Source organism: Callithrix jacchus, chromosome 8 (assembly GCF_049354715.1).
Source record: "Callithrix jacchus isolate 240 chromosome 8, calJac240_pri, whole genome shotgun sequence".
NCBI lineage: Eukaryota > Metazoa > Chordata > Mammalia > Primates > Cebidae > Callithrix > Callithrix jacchus.
Genome location: NC_133509.1, coordinates 10,094,205 through 10,111,662, shown reverse-complemented (window position 1 = coordinate 10,111,662; position 17,458 = coordinate 10,094,205). Strand labels below are relative to the sequence as shown.

The 17,458-nt window shown below is 42.4% G+C and overlaps 1 protein-coding gene across 1 annotated transcript in view; it reads right to left on the bottom strand.

Annotated features, from left to right (window-relative positions):
- Nucleotides 1-16,793, bottom strand: part of APH1B (aph-1B gamma-secretase subunit) — a 31,924-nt gene extending 15,131 nt beyond the window's left edge. Inside the window, exons 1-4 of the mRNA XM_002763658.6 lie at nucleotides 16,594-16,793; nucleotides 14,982-15,152; nucleotides 6,630-6,700; nucleotides 5,736-5,858 (exon numbers count right to left, since the gene is read on the bottom strand). Of these exons, the coding sequence (XP_002763704.3) occupies nucleotides 5,736-5,858; nucleotides 6,630-6,700; nucleotides 14,982-15,152; nucleotides 16,594-16,706 (478 nt within the window). The 5' untranslated portion in view covers nucleotides 16,707-16,793. The remainder of the gene's footprint in view (nucleotides 1-5,735; nucleotides 5,859-6,629; nucleotides 6,701-14,981; nucleotides 15,153-16,593) is intronic.
- Between the last annotated feature and the right edge of the window lie 665 nt (nucleotides 16,794-17,458).

The following is a 17,458-nucleotide window of genomic DNA, read 5'->3' as shown; positions in this document are numbered from 1 at the left end:
TAACCCTAAAATTTACTTTGTCCTAATATTCTTTTTCTTCTGAGACAGGGTCTCAACTCTTATCACCCAGACTGGAGTGCAGTGGTGTGATCACAGCTCACTACAGCCTAGACCTCCCTGGGCTCAGGTAATCCTCCTACCCCAGCCTCCTGAGTAGCTGGGACTACAGATGTGCACCACCAGGCTCGACGAATTTTTTTCTACTTTTGGTAGAGGCAGGGTTTTGCCATTTGCACAGTCTGGTCTAGAACTCCTGGGTTCAGGCAATCTGCCCACCTCAGCTTCCCAAAGTGCTGGGATTACAGGCTTGAGCCATAATGCCCAGCCTGTTCTAATATTCTTTAAAAAACTTCCCTAAGTTAAGCATATCAACATTAGTTTATATTAATAAAGATTAATTAAAGGAACTTCCATAATTTCAAATGCTGTAATACATTAATCGGAAAGCTAAATAATTGTAACAAGTACTATATATGAGTACTATATAACAAGTACAGTTTGTGACAACTGTAACTGTCTAGTTGATAATGGACTTCCTCTTCTCATAATCTTCTAAGTCAAAATATCTTGGTAGTGAATATTTCTAAACTATTTCTAAGCAAAATGTTTCAGTGTTATCCTCAAGAAACAACATTTACTATTTGGCTCCTTCACCCTTCCTGAATATACCCCAAATGCTCTAACACACAGATTCATAAGTACCCTCATTTTCACACATGTTCCTTTCCCTCATTCCTGATATCTACTTTTCTCTCCTTGCAAAGCCAATGACCTAAGATAGCAATTGTGTCTAACACTGGCTTCCAGCCAGCACAGAAATTGCCATCACCTAGCTTCCCGTAACACAGGCAGGGCATCTCTAACTAGGTCAGAGCAAGCCAAGGGCTGCTGCTGGGTGGTGGCAGCCACAGGCAAAGGACAACTTCCCAAGGCCAAGGCTCAGCTGCAGCTGCCCGGAGGCATCATATGAAGATCAACGGGCTTTTGGCTTCTTTTTCTTAGTAGTAGAAAGTTAGGGGTTTCCAGGTTCCATGGAGCAGGAGACTCTCCTCCTTCCACCCTGGCTGCAGAAACTCTCCAGACTCTTGAGAGATCCCTCAATCAGCTGGTGCAAGTGGGATCAGGCCTCAGAGCTGAATGAATGCTTTTGAAAATCACTTTCCCTAATGGGGATTTAACTTAACATTTTTGTTTTAAAGAATGTAAGAGAATTCTGTGATCTGATTTACTGTAATACAGATATAAATCACTAATCAAATAACCTTCTCTAAGATATTATGTTAATGTTCAAAGTCCTCCTAGCCAATGCTGAGGAATGATGAAACACTTACCTCAAATTACCTCATCACTGTGTAGTCAGCACTGGGAGGTTTGCTAGAAGGTGACAACCCCTTTCTTTGCCTCCCTAGTTATTAATCACCCTTTAAGTAGATCTCTACTCATTATGGCACTTCCTCCCTAAGCTGTGCCTGGCTTTGATTTTTCTGAGTATTTATTGAGTACCATCTAGAAACAAAGGACTCCGCAAGATGCTGAGGATACAGCAGTGAACGATACGGATGTTGTCCTCACACTTGCATGGCTTAGCATAAGACTGGAGAGAAAAGACATTAAACAAAGTAACTACATTACTCAGTTCATCACATCTGTGATAAATGCTACAATGGCAAGGTACTGTGGCCTGAAAGCATGGGTCAGAGCCTGTCTTTTGTGCCCCATGGCTCATCCTCATTTCACTGTAGCACCCATCACGCTTTATAGTAATTAGCTGTTTATCTTTATTCCCCACTATGAATGGAAATTAAGAATGGTAATTGGGCTGTATTTTCATAGCTTGGTATAACTCCTTTAGACTAAAAACATTTCATATTTATTTATGGATGAGTGATTCAATAATCAAATGGACTTGCCCAAAATACTAAATTAATGAGCCAGGATAAGACTTGAACCTAGGATTCCAATTCCCATACTTGTGTCTCTATACACCATTACCAAGAAACAGTAATGATTCTAGTAAAATGTAAGACTAGCCTACAACATAATGACAAATAAAAGAAGTAACCTATAAATAAACATTATTTTTAAACTATGCCTGCTTGTAACATAAGAACCTATGTACATACAGGTATGATATAGTATGGATTTTATTAACATACACTAGTATAGACAGATACATAACTACAGGCTGAATATCCCTTATCTGAAATGTTGGGGAACAGAAGTGTTTCAAATTTTAGATTTTTTTGAATTTTGAAATATTTGTGCATATATATTTTTATATATACAATGTTAGGGGATAAGACTCAAATTTAGACCTGAAATTCTTTTCTTTTTCTTGAAACAGGGTATCCCTCTGTCACCTAGGCTGGATTGCAGTGGGACGATCACAGCTCACTGCAGTCTCAACCTCCTGGGCTCAAGTGATTCTCCCACCTCGGCCTCCTGAGTAGCTGGAACCATGGTGCGCACCATGACACCCAGCTAAGTTTTTAAATTTTTAATAGAGACAGTGTCTTGCTACATTGCCCAGGCTGGTCTCAAACTCCTGAGCTCAAGTGATCCTCCTGCCTTGGCTTCCCACAGTGTTGGGATTACAGGCATGAGCCACGGCAACTGGCCAAAACATGAAATTCATTTATACTTCATATATATCTGATATGCATAGGCTGAAGGTAATTTTACACAATATTTTTAATAACTTTGTGGATGAAACAAAGTTTTTTCTTGTTCTGTGACCCATCACATAAGGTCAGGTGTGGAATTTCCTACTTGTGGTGTCGTGTTGGTGAAGGAAGTTTTGGATGCTGGAGCATTTTGGATTTTGGATTTTTGGATTAAGGATGCTCAATCTGTAATTAGTGACCCTACATTCCTTATTTATCCTGATTATCATTTAGCATTTGTAATGGAATATGCAAAACATATAAAGGTAAAGACTTACCTGACAAAAATGAGTTGTGTCTAAATAATGGCAATTACAAATAGTTATAAATAACATAAATACAATCAATATAAATTTGGGGTCTTATTTTCAAATGTAATAAAAATTAATTTCTTAAATTTATAACTCAAAGTTTATGCTTCAAAGAACGTTATAACAATAAGAAACTTGCACATGATAAAACAACACCATTCTTTCATTCTGTAGATACAAATTTATAACATGGCCAATCTGCCATCCTAACTTGGCAAAAGACATAAGGTATCTCATTGAATACTGAATTTTTCCTTTAATTCCTGGAAATTACAGATACAATGACCAAATTGGTATCAAATCTTTCTTTCTTTCTTTCTTTTTTTTTTTTTTTTGAGACGGAGTTTTCGCTGTTGTTACCCAGGCTAGAGTGCAATGGCGCAATCTTGGCTCACTGCAACCTCCGCCTCCAGGGTTCAGGCAATTCTCCTGCCTCACCCTCCCGAGTAGCTGGGATTACAGGCATGCGCCACCATGCCCAGCTGATTTTTTGTATTTTTAGTAGAGACGGGGTTTCACCATGTTGACCAGGATGGTCTCGATCTCTTGACCTCGTGATCAACCTGCCTCGGCCTCCCAAAGTGCTGGGATTACAGGCTTGAGCCACCGCGCCCGGCCTCAAATCTTTCTTTTACTTTCTACCAAAAGAATCATTTTAAATGTTTTATGAAAACAGCCTAGGTCACTAAAGGGAATTAGCACCATCTAGTGAAAGAAGCTGGCAAAACTTGTATATCAAAACAAAACTGTAGCAGGGAGACAACCGTGTTAGCAGCATAATAAAACAGAAAACTGCAGCACTAGCTCCCCTTGCGATTATGTTTTATTAACTTACATTGGGCTCTACCGACTTTAAAATATCACATTTGTTTTAAAGACCTAACACTCAATATAACCTATCATTAACATATTTGTCAGAAATATTCCAATGATGAAACGTTCAAAAGAAAGATAATTTGCTATGTTGGAAGCATCACAATAAGTATGACCCATGAACACACTTTCCTGTCCTCTAATTTACAGCCAGCTTTAAAGGGCCTTGAGTTTATCCTGTAGGCCCTGAAAAAACCAAACCGTTTTTGCAACAGGGAAGATGAGTTTAGTAGTTGCATACAGGATTCAAATGGAAAGTGTGTCAAGGAAAGACTAACCTAGTGGGGGCAGATCGTGGTAATCTAGAGAGGACATGTCAAGGCCTGAACTGAAGTGGAAACAAAGGGTCTACTGAGAATGCCAAGTACATTGGGCTTAGGATAACTTTGACATTGAGCATGCCTCTAAATTATTGAAGAAAATTTTTTTTAATTGGTCATACCTGGCCGGGTACAGTGGCTCCCGCCTATAACCCCAGCACTTTGGGAGGCTGAGGTAGGTGGATCACCTGAGGTCAGGAGTTCAAGACCAGTCTGACCAACATGGTGAAACCCCGTTTCTACTAAAAGTACAAAAATTAGCCAGGCATGGTGGTAAGCACCTGTAATCCTAACTACTCGGGAGACTGAGGCAGAAGAATCCCTTGAACCTGGGAGGCGGAGGTTACAGTGAGCCGAGATTGGGCCACTGCACTCCAGCCTGGGTGACAGAGCAAGACTCCGTCTCAAAAAAAAAAATTGGTCACACCATTTTATTTCTTTTCTATTATTACCTTAAACTGTTACCGGAATGCTTATTCACTTTTTTTTCATCTTATTCTCCTATTAGAGGGTAAGCTCCCTGAGGAGCTCTAGCATAGATGTTATCAAAATAACATATAAATCATATAATTAAAATAACATGCATGTGAACTCAGTTATTTTAATGGCATAACTGTTGTGGAAATGACTAAAAATACAGTGGGTGTTTTCCCCTATTTTCAGGAGCCTTCTTGTGGAGTGTGGAGGAAATCTATGTTAATTACACGCTCTACCAACTCCCAGGTTTGCGATCGGAGCATCATCATGACAGTTTTTAGCTCATGGATGAAAAAGTAATTTGAAATAAGTTGGTCCTTTTTGTTGCATCGTTTGGATGAAATGATCAACTCATCTATGATGCCATTTTTTCCTCTCAATTTCAAGATTAAATTATACTGCCTATTCCCACAAAAAGCACCACAATGACAATTATAGATTAGGGCTTCTACTGAAGATAACATAAAATCATGAGAACCAAAAAGATCAACATGGCCTTAAAAAATCACTTCTAACACTTCAACTATACAGCAACCTTGTTAGTACAACAAAATAAAAATAAATTTTATGCAAGCTAAATTCCACTCTGAAAGTCTAAAACACTCTAACCAAAATTTTTATTTTCCTAAGTCTTTTACTTCAGAGTATTTTGCCTTTAAAAGAAATAACATAAAGTTCCTATTCACTGGAATTTCTAAGGCGGTGAACTCCAGTAAGAATCATCATTCAGACAGCCTGGCGCGGTGGCTCATGTCTGTAATCTCAGCACTTTGGGAGGCTGAGGCGGGTGGATTACAAGGTCAAGAGATCAAGACCATCCTGGCCAACATGGTGAAACACCATCTCTACTAAAAAATATAAAAATTAGCTGGGTGTGGTGGCGCACACCTGTAGTCTCAGCTACTCGGGATGCTGAGGCAGGAGAATTGCTTGAACCCAGGTGGCAGAGGTTGCAGTGAGCCAAGATCACGCCACTGCACTACAGCCTGAGAGACAGTGCAAGACTTTGTCTCAAAAAAAAAAAAAAAAAAAAAAAATTGAATGACCATTTACACTAGAAGGCTGAATGTTGACAGCTATAAGACACATACCTGAATTAAGGAAGAACTGAGGAGAATCTCCATGAATGCCCACTGTGCCTGGCCCCAGTGAGTCAGATAGGGTATTCACAAAGGAAAACACTCCACTCATGATTCCAAAGCCCAAGCCAGAAACTAAAGAGGAAGAAAAACACTGTTAACTCTTTTCCTGCCAAGATTTATTTTCAAGTCAAATTTCCAAGGACTAGTTAATGCAAGTGTGTTGCAGGGAAAAGGGCGCTTATGTTCTCCCTGAAGCAGCAGACAGCTGGCTGGAGAGTCATGTGCTTGGCTAAATGAGGAATGGAGAGAGAACAGGGAAAAGCAAAGGAAATGAATGGTAGAATGCAGCAGAGTAATGAAAAAGGGGAGAAAAAGGTCTAGAAAGGCACACAATAGGTGAGACAGAGGACACAATGCCAAGACTCTGGCTTTACTTTATGATAACAGAGTCCACAGAGTTGAGTTTGACAGCTTAGAACTAAAATTGAGTGTAACGAGGAACTATGTGTTCCTGAGCCAAACTGGGGAACCTAGATCCAATCTTCAACATAATTCTCAGAGTATAATATGCAGAGATATTAACCGCTTTAACACCAAGCGTCCTCCTAGAACAGCCAAAGTCATGGCAAGATTCAGAGAAAGTAAGTTTCATCACGCAGAAAATGTTAGTTAACTAGGGAAACCTGGTTAATATATAATGAACATACAGGTAAGGGTCACTTGCAATCACTTTTCCTTTACAAAAGGAACCTGGAAAGCTGGGATAATAAGCAAATATGTACACCAATAGGCCCAGGCAGCAATAATAAATAACTTGAAATCTACAAAGATATAAAAGATACAAGTGACTTTTATGCCGAGTCTGATTTTTTTTCTTAATGAAACCATGTGGTTATAACTTACCATAGGCCAGCAGTCGCATGGAGGGTGCTGTCTCACCTGGGCTTATACTCTTCAAACCCTCACTGGCTTTTCTAAAATAAAACCACACACGTAATTAAGAAAAAAAGAAAGAGCACTGTATCAGGAAAGTCCAACAAGACACTTCAAACCCAGATACTCAATGAGGCTTTGCATCAGGTTATACTCTAAATCTATGATTCAGTTAAACGAAACCCAGCAAACTTTCAATGAACTAAAATCAGCCAAAATTTCCAACTCCTTTTTACCTTTTCTTTGACATTCACATAAAACGGTAAGAAAAATATAAGCAAACAAGCCGTAAGGAATTGAATTTTGAAAGATAAAAACCACAATTCTTCCAATTGCTTTCTGAACTTGGCAAATATTCAATTCAATATCCTACGGAATCTACCACTCCGGGTTTTTTCTCCCTTCCCAAAGTACTGTATCGTTACTCCTGCTTTGCTGGCACTGTGTTCTGTCTTCTACCAGGACTGTACTTACTCTGCCACCCTCCCTCGTATCTTCCATTCCGCAGAACCTAAACTGCACGCATCCTTCAGAGTCTACTTCAGGCAGCAATTTGCTAAAGCAGCTGTGTCTACCAATGGCTGGTAATCACTAATCTCTCCTTACTCTTAAATATATAATACATATATATTTAATTTATATATAGTTTATAGATTATTAGCCTGAGCATGGTGGCTCACGCCTGTAATCTCAGCACTTTGAGAGGCCAAGGCAGGAGGATCACTTGCATCCAAGAGTTTGAGACCAGCTTGGGCAACACAGCAAGACCCTCTCTACAAAATGTAAAATAAAGAAATGATCTTTAGAGTGATTTCATGCATGCTTCTGCTGTGGCCAATTCACAAGTTTACCATGAGTCCCATGCAGATGTGTTAGGAATGCTAGATGTGGCTGGTCAATTCTACTAGCATCACTATTACCAATCCTTCTTGGTGAGAAAACTCTGCAATAATGTAAAATCCTGACTCAAAGAACATTTAAATTATATTTACTATAAAGTGTATTTATTAAGGCAACAAAAGAACTAAATCATTTTTAAAATAATTTTTTAGCAAATGGTGGAACAAGACAGGTTAACTCTAGCAATAGACAATTAAATGATCCAGAAGACTCTTATTTTCTGGGCATTTTGTTATTTTAAATTTCAGGGTGCCGGGCGCAGTGGCTCACGCCAGTAATCCCAGCACTTTGGGAGGCCGAGGCAGGTGGATCACGAGGTCAAGAGATCCAGACCATCTTGGTCAACATGGTGAAACCCTGTCTCTACTAAAAATACAAAAAATTAGCTGGGCATGGTGGCGCGTGTCTGTAATCCCAGCTACTCAGGAGGCTGAGGCAGGAGAATTGCCTGAACCCAGGAGGTGGAGGTTGCAGTGAGCCGAGATCGCGCCATTGCACTCCAGCCTGGGTAACAAGAGCGAAACTCCCTCTCAAAAAATAAATAAATAAAAAATAAATTTCAGGGTATTTATATTCATTATAATCAGCTTATTCATTACGTAAATACAAATTGTTCTGATTACATTAAATTAAGGCAATGTATAATTCAACCAAAACAGGAATAAGCCTAGTGAAGGGGGTCCTTTGCTTTTCTAGACTCAAAAGAAACAAAAAACCTGCCACTTTGGTGCTGTCCATCTGGAAGTGTTGTTTGGTAGTGAGGACATGAGCCAGAAATTTAAGTTACCATCTTCTCTCTCTGTAGCAGTAAACAACTAAAATGCCCAATTTTCCTAAATAAACTTACCCCTCATAGTGATATTGTTAAAAGCTAATTAAAGCTTATGGACCATATAATATAGTAATAATCTCTGTCAACAGATGTGTCAATACAGTAGAATCAATAAATTTTGGAGGATTTGTTTTATATAAATTGTTCAGTAATAAATAAAAGACGGCGCGGTGGCTCATGCCTGTAATCCCAGCACTTTGGGAGGCCAAGGCGGATGGAACACGAGGTCAAGAGATCGAGACCATCCTGGTCAACATGGTGAAACCCCGTCTCTATTAAAAATACAAAAAATTAGCTGGGCACGGTGGCACGTGCCTGTAATCCCAGCTACTCAGGAGGCTGAGGCAGGAGAATTGCCTGAACCCAGGAGGCGGAGGTTGCAGTGAGCTGAAATCGCGCCATTGCACTGCAGCCTGGGTAACAAGAGTGAAACTCTGTCTCAAAATAAATAAATAAATAAATAAAAGACTTGTGTCCATGTGGACACAAAGAAGGGAACAACAGACACTGGGGACACTGGGGCCTAGCTGAGACTAGAGTGGGAGGAGGGGAGGATTGCAATTTACCCATATAACAAACTTGCACATGTACCCTTGAAACTAAAAGTAAATAAAATAAAATACAGTTACGTGCTGCATAGCAACATTTCAGTCAACAACGGATTACGATGGTTGTCCTTATCATAATGGAGCTAGAAATCCCTATTGCCTAGTGACGTCATGACGTTGCTGCTAAATGCATCACTCCCGTGTTTGTGGTGATGCTGGTGTGAGCAAACCCACTGCACTGCCAGTCATATAAAAGCACAGCACATATTGGCAAGGCGCGGTGGCCCACACCTGTAATCCCAGCATTTGGGGAGGTCAAGGCAAACAAGTCGCTTGAGCCCAGAAGTTCGTGATCAGCTTGGGCAATATGGTGAATCCCTCTCTCTACAAAAAATACAAAAATGAACCAGGTGTGGTGGCGTGCACCTGTAGTCCCAGCTACCTGGGGAGGCTGAGGTGGGAGGATGGCTTGAGGCAAGGAGGTGGAGCCTGTAGTGAGATGACCACTCTACTCTAGCCTGGCCAACAGAGAGAGAGACCCTGCCACACACACACAGAAAAAAAGTATACCACATACAACTATGTACAGTATATTATATTTCATAATGATAATAAACAACTGTTACTGGTTTTTGTAGAAAACAACAAAGTTAAAAGACTTACACTTCTCCATTTGAAACCTTACTACAGGCTGGGCACAGTGGCTCATGCCTGCAATTCCAGCACTTTGGGAGGCCAAGGTGGGCGGATCACCTGAGATCAGGATTTCAAGACTAGCCTGGTCAATGTGGTGAAATCACATCTCCACTAAAACTACAAAAATTAGCTGGGTGTGGTGGCACATGCCTGTAATCCCAGCTACTTGGGAGGCTGAGGCAGGAGAGGCAGGAGAATTGCTTGAACCCAGGAGGCAGAGGTTGCAGTGAGCTGAGATCTTGCCAGTGCATCCCAGCCTGAGCAACAAGAGTGAAACTTTGTCTCTCTCACACACACACACACACACAAACTTACTACAAAAGTAAAGTATTCAAGATCATCTGATACTGGTGTAAGGGTGATACATAGATTAACAGAATAAAATTGAGAGTCCAGAAATAAATCTTTATATTTGAAAATCTTAATTTTCAACAAGAGTGCACGATGACTCAAGGAGGAAAGAAAGATGGTCTTTTTAATACATGGTGGCAGAATACTAAATAATCACATACAAAAGGATGAAGGTGGACCCTTGCCTTCCACCACATATAAGAACTAAAATGAGTGCAAAGTCCAGCCATAAGAGCTAATTACGAAACTATTAGAAGAATACACAGGTGTCAGTCTTCGTGACCTTGGACTGAGCAGTAATTTCTCAAATACAAACACCTGCACCGCGAGCAACAAAAGAAAAAGTAAACAGATGAACCTCGTCAGAATTAAAAACTGCGGTGCTACAAAGGACACGATTGAGAAAGTGAAAAGACAACAAAGACGGCGGAAAATATCTGCAAATCGTATTTGAAAAAGGACTTATATCGACAGAACTCTTACAACTCAATAATAAAAAGACAAAATAATCCAATGTAAGAGATAAATTGGTGGGGCACGTGGGCTCACATCTGCAATACCAGCATTCTGGGAGGCCGACGTAGACAGACTGCTTGAGCTCAGGAATTGAAGATCAGCCTGGGCTACACAGGGAGACTATTTCTCTACCAAAAAAATACAAAAATGAGCTGGGGGTGGTGGCAGCTACTCAGGAGGCTGAGGGTGGGAGGATTGCTTGAGCCCCGGAGGCGGAAGTTGCAGTGAGCCATGATTGCGCCACTGCACTCCAGCCTGGGTGACAGAGACTCAATCAGTGAATCAATCAAAGATTTTAGCTATTTGGTATAGCAAAGTACTACTATCACAAATATATTAAATAAACAAATTAAAAAGATGAATAAACTTCCTAATTCTATATTACGGAAGTACATGAGAGGAAAAGTAACAGCTAAGAGAGTTCTCGACGTTAACACCAGGAAGTGAGAAAGTACGAAACATCATCAGTTTCTGTGTTCACTTCCGTTTTACTCAAGTGGAAAATTCTTTGTCTGCATTTATTATTGTGTTTCCAAAAACAAAGAGAGAAACAATTCAAATTTTAAAAATATAAACTTTGAAAAACTACTGATAAACCATACCATCTTTCTCATGTTCTATTTTTGAATGTGTGTATGAGGGAGAGAAAGGAATATGAATACAAGCTAAATACACCATTTTAGAAATTTTTAAAAATAGACAAGTTGCTTAAAAGTTGTAGCAATGGTTATCTTAATATTTTTTCTATAAATGGAAGGTTTTCTAAAATTGCAATATATTTATGGTATCAACGTTTTAAGACAAAATTGAATTAAATTACAAAGATTTCCATCCAAACAGAAAAAAATCCTAATGTCTGTTTTAGGCAACATAGAGGAGTTTCAAGCAACACAGAGTTGCCTAAACTGTATGTTCTGGGCAAAACGCCATTATGTTTTAAGCAACATAACTTGGATTTTTTTTTTTAATGACTGTAGAAAGCGCTACCCCTTGTTGTCACATGCCAATTTCTCATTATGCAAGGCTCTGCCAGGCTGAAAGTTACTATTCATTCATGAAGAATAAGATTATTAAGATTAAGTGACTACAGCCTAACCCAGGAAATAAAATTATTATTTATTATTAGATTGCAATGAATATTTTGATCCAATTCCATATATTTATAAAAACTGGTATAAACTCTCCACGTTTTAATCTTGGCACCAGATTCTGATAGCAAAAGTTTGAGGGAGCACTTTAAATTTAAAAGTTCAAGGCCTACTTTGTCAGTGGAGATAAAATATTGATTAAAATAAAGCCCCTATATTTGAACATAGTATAGCATAAGAGAGCAATGTAGGGCCGGGTGCGGTGGCTCACGCCTGTAATCCCAGCACTTGGGGAGGCCGAGGCGGGTGGATCACGAGGTCAAGAGATGGAGACCATTCTGGTCAACATAGTGAAACCCCGTCTCTACTAAAAATACAAAAAATTAGCTGGGCATGGTGGTGCGTGCCTGTAATCCCAGCTACTCAGGAGGCTGAGACAGGAGAATTGCCTGAACCCAGGAGGCGGGGGTTGCGGTGAGCCGAGATTGTGCCATTGCACTCCAGCCTGGGTAACAAGAGAGAAACTCCGTCTCAAAAAAAAAAAAAAAAAAAAGAGAGCAATGTAAATGTATTCATATCAATGTTAGTCATAAATAAAGCATTACAAAATTCATACAAGTACATAACATCCATTTCTCAAATTTGCTGGGAACGTTTTGAGTATTCTAAAGGCTTGTAAAAGATTCATTTTGCAAATGCAAACAAAGTTACCTGTTAATACAAGTCTCTCCTACCAATTGTTTAAAATTTCCTAAGGCCCTTTCAGAAAAGCAAACATGGCTTCCCTAGGAGGCTAGAGAGGCTTCTCTGAACATCCTGGCATTCAAGCCTACAGACTGACAACTGAACGGTAATTTCTTCCTCACGTGGCCCTACTCCTTTCCTGCCCTCATTAAAAAAGTAAGCCCTTGCTCCTCATTGTAAAAAGAAAATTTAAAACATTAAAATTTAAAAAAAAAGAGGAAGAAAAAAATGTGGACCTATGTTCAGCTCCAGTCATTTGGGTCTCTAAATTAGTGCCAGGAAAATGCTGGCATTGCACGTGGAAACCATGAAGATGCAAGTGAAGAACAGCCCGCACTCATCTGGGCACTCTGGGAATTCAGGTTTGAGAACATACAAGTCCTAAACTTGAAATTCTGAATTAGAAATTAAGGTGTTTTTTGTTTTTTTCTTTCAAAATTAGACCCACTGCATGAAAATGCATATGAGCCAATGACATCACTGACAGGAAAACCCAGTGCAATGTGAGGCTGAGCTGTGAAGGGCACAGTGCCCAGTAGGGGCACTACTCAGACTTCACTGCAGAATACTGTGCCAGGTCCTGAGCACAGGCAAAAACCAGGCGCTGACAAAAAGGGTCACGTCCACTGCCCAGAAAGAAAAAACAGTCTTGTTTTTGGAAAGGTTTGGAAGCCACAACCATGCCTGCTGAGGTCCAGGTGAAGAAAGGACTGTTGAACCTTGAAAGGGACGTGATGATAACCATGTAGCAAAGACTTCATTTACCTGGTGAGCACGGTCAAGGTCAGAAGGGTATGTACGTGTGTGTGTGTGTGTGTGTGTGTGTGTGTGTGTGTGTGTTTGAGATAGGGTCTGGCTCTGCTGCCCAGGCTGGAGCACAGTAGTGCAATCACAGCTCACTGCATCTTCTGCCTCCTGGGTTCAAGTGATCCTCCCACCTCAGCCACCTGAAGGGATGGGACCACTGTGCCTGGTTAATTTTTGTGTTTTTTGTAGAGACAGGGTTTTGCCATGTTGTCCAGGCTGGTCTTGAACTCCTCAGCTCAAGCAATCAGCCTACTTCCCAAAGTATTAGGGTTACAGGCGTGAGCCACCTAGCCCAGTGGAGATAGATCTGGTTACATTAATCATATTCCACAGTTAACCTTAAAACTGTAGAATGGTGTAACTGCAACATACCAGAAACAATCAAACACAACTAGATGTCCATCTGTTAGAGATGTTGTGTTACCATGGAAATTTCTATGTTACCTTTCATATTTATATGTTCCCATGTAATATTTCCAGGGACTAATGGGAATTTCATTTTTGAAACTTTTCTAAGATATGATTTCTGCTTCTAAGCAATGGCTTCCTGGTTTTCCATCTCTAATTTAAATTCCTTCATTATGAAAAGGAAATTCAGTATCTGCTATTAAAAGCAAAGAGTAAAAAATACAGAAAACGTAGCATGTTGGTAAGAACAAGTTATCCTTATTGAAGGATAATGAAAAGCCTAATGAAGAGAGTTATTGTTGAGGGTCCTCTTGGTTATATCCATGAAATTCATGGAGAGCCTTAATTACTTCATTTGTAGAAATGAAAAAAGACAGCACATTTATCACTCTACTAAGTCTTACTACATAATCAAAACTAATCTCATGACTGCCTGAAAGGAAATATAATTCCAAGTTCCAGCTGTGTTTCGAATCAGCAGTTTCATAGTGAGGTCCCCCTGATGCAAGAGAAGACCTACTTTCTGGCCTAATAGGGAAACCCAAGGCTTTTTTGAAAATGTATATTCCTATTATAGACTTTAAACTACAGGATGTATCACAAAATGAGCTCTCATTTTCCCCTACTACAATCAAAATAATAAAAGGCATGGTCTCCATAAGAATTCTTTATCTTGGCTGGGCTTGGTGGCTCATGCCTGTAGTCCCAGCACTTTGGAAGCCCAGGTGGGTGGATCACTTGAGGTCAGGAGTTTGAAACCAGCCTGGCCAAAATGGTGAAACCCTGTCTTTACTAAACTTATAAAAATCAGTGGGGCGTGGTGATGCACGCCTGTAATTCCAGCTACTAGGGAGGCTGAGGCAGGAAAATGGCTTGAACCCGGGAGGCAGAGGATGCCGTGAGCAGAGATCTCGCCATTGCCCTTCAGCCTAGCAACAACAGCAAAAACTATATCTCAAAAAAAAAAAAAAAAGAATTATTTATCTTAGGTGGTGGCAAAGAGAAGAACATATACATTCTAAGCTGGAATGATTTCTGTAGTTGTTTTAATGCTTCCCTAGCTTTTTTGTCTCCATGACACTCATCTACTATAACGGTGTATTTCTTGTTCATTCATTTGTTGTCTGTCTCCTGCTACTGTGAGCTCCATGAAGCCAGAGACTCTGTCTTTTAATCACTGATGCATCCCCAGTACTTAGGATAGTGTCTGGCATTGATTCTCTAGAAATATTTTTTGAATGAAGGAAGAAAGGAAAGAAGAAATGTGCACAAGATAAAAGAACACTGAATATTTTCAGGCTGGAAATGGACCAATTTCTTGGCTTAGAATTATGTAGGAGGGTACAGACAGAAAACTATATTCATGTTTCAAATGACCAAATCATAACTAAAATCTAACTGGGGGGGGAGGGAAGGCAGATATTTAACTTACTTTAGGAGTCTATAATATGCAAATCGGAACATTTCTTGGATAAAGACCGAGACCAATGCTCCAAAGATAAGCAGATATTTCTGTATGGGTCCATCTTTGTTGTCAGTAATAACTCTTGCCATGAACCAAACAAGCGACGAAATCAGCAGAGACACCAACCAGAAGAAAGCTCTGAAAAACGGGGGAAAAAAGTTACGAGTGAACATCAGTACAGGATTAGTAATGATCTAAAGGCGGGGAAAAAACCCTGCTTGAGAAGGAAGAGATTTCTTGACTTTTTAATAAGGGATGGAAAAACGTCCTCATAAAGTGTTGCTTTTCATCAGTTGTTATTAAAGGTGTCTTTTCCTTAGTGAGACAAACATGTTCCAGAGGAATGGTGAGATTTCCCAACAGTTCCTTTCTTCAGTAACCCTGGTATTTGCTGGTACGTCTGCACTCTGTCTGCCAAGGACCGTCTAGCTAGAAACTTGGTTATTTGGTACCCTTTCTAATCAATGCTCTGCCCATTGATGAGGCAAAGCAAGAAAATATACAACCTTGATTACTGCCATTTTCATATCCTTAAAACCTACAAGAAATCACAGATTACTGGTCAGATATCTGCAGAGGTGAGCATCTTTTCCAGAAAAATACCTACATCTCTATTAATAAAGTGATTAGTATAAAATTCAACTTGAAAACCTGTGTTCTGATCTGGGTGAGTACCCACGCCCTCCAGGTCTTGCAGCACCCCCGTGGATTCCAAGGATTGTAGCAAGCTTTACAAACCTTTTCCCAAATCTCTATTATTTTTTAAATGAAATGTAACGAAGCACTTGGAAAACGTTTGTGGGAGGTGAAGAAACACAGAAAAGTGGGAATCACTGGCCTAGTCTGGTGCCAACAGAGAATCACGGGGGTGGGGAGGACGACGACGTGGTACGTGCAAGTAAGAAGCAGGTGACAACTGGGATGGGACACCAGAGTTCCGTATTTATCAAGCTCCCAGAAGGAGATGCATAGTCAGGTGCTTCGGTATTTTTACAGGTTTCCATTACTTTGGCTGCACTCCCGAATCATCCAAAAAGAGCAAAAAAAAAAAAAAAAAAAAAAAAAAAAAAAATCTGAAGCCCGAATCCCACCTCCTAGACATTGTGACTCAATGGATCGGGGTGGGGGTGGGCATCGGCATGTTTTAAAGCACCTGGCCCCAGGTGATTCTAATTGGCAGAGATCGCGCACTACCATCCTAGACGCCAACGGTTCTTAACCCTTTGGGGATTACAGATGCCTTTGAGAATGAGGGAAATTAGGGACTCTCCCTCCAGAAAATGAAGGATGCAGAGAATGCATATATGAACTTATCCATAATTTTTTTTTATACTTTAGTGGCTTCACGGCTCACTAAACCCACCCATGGGCCCCAGGCAAAAGGCCCTGACCCCCTGCGCTTATTCCCAGGAGGGCGAGGCGCCTCGGGTAGCCGGATCTCCGCTCTCCCCCTGTCAACCCTCCTCCCGTCAGAAACGCAACAAGGTCGAGCCGCGCGGTGCGGGCGCCAAGGGTCGCGGGTAACCCCGGCGGGAAAGGGGAGCCCCGGCGTCCGCGTTTCCCGGCGCAGTCGCCTCACCCGGCGATGAGGAAGATGATACGCAACGGCTCGGTGGCGATGGTGAAGACATAGAGGGCGAGCGCAGGCCCGAAGGCAATGAAAGCGCAGCCGAAGAAAACGGCCGCCGTCATGGCGACCGCGGAAGCCGACCCGGGGGCCCGTAGGGGACGCTAGATGCTCCCGGCGCTGGTGGGGTTCAGTAGGTGGGGCTCGTGGGCGGGGCCGAGCGGGACGCTAGGGGAGAGGCGGGGCACGGGGCGGGGGCGGGGTTCGTGGGGCGGGGGCGGGGCTGAGCGGGCTTGTGGGCAGGCACGGGGGCGGGGCTGAGCGGGCTTGTGGGCTGGGCACGGGGGCGGGGCTGAGCGGGGCTCGTGGGGTGGGCACGGGGCGGGAGCGGGGCTCGTGGGGCGCGGGGCGGGGCTGAGCGGGGCTCGTGGGGCGCGGGGCGGGGCTGAGCGGGGCTCGTGGGGCGGGCACGGGGCGGGAGCGGGGCTCGTGGGGCGCGGGGCGGGGCGGGGCTGAGCGGGGCTCGTGGGCGGGCACGGGGCGAGGGCGGGGCTCGTGGGGCGTGGAGCGCGGGGCGGAGGCGGGGCTCGTGGGGCGCGGGGCAGGGGGCGGGGCTCGTGGGGCGCGGGGCGCGGGGCGCGGGGCGCGGGGCGGGGGCGGAGCTCGTGGGGCGCGGGGCGAGGCTGGGCGTGGAGGCAAAGCACGAGGGCCTTAGGGACGGGGCGGGGCGTGGGCTGAGGGCGCCCCTACCGGCTGAAGGTCGGAAGCGCGAACCCCACCGTTGGGCCTTCCGCCCTAGCCGGTGTCCGGAAGCGCCCGGGCCACGCCGCAGCTGCTTATCCGGAGGCTGGCGCCCTCGGCGACGTTAGGGCCAGAG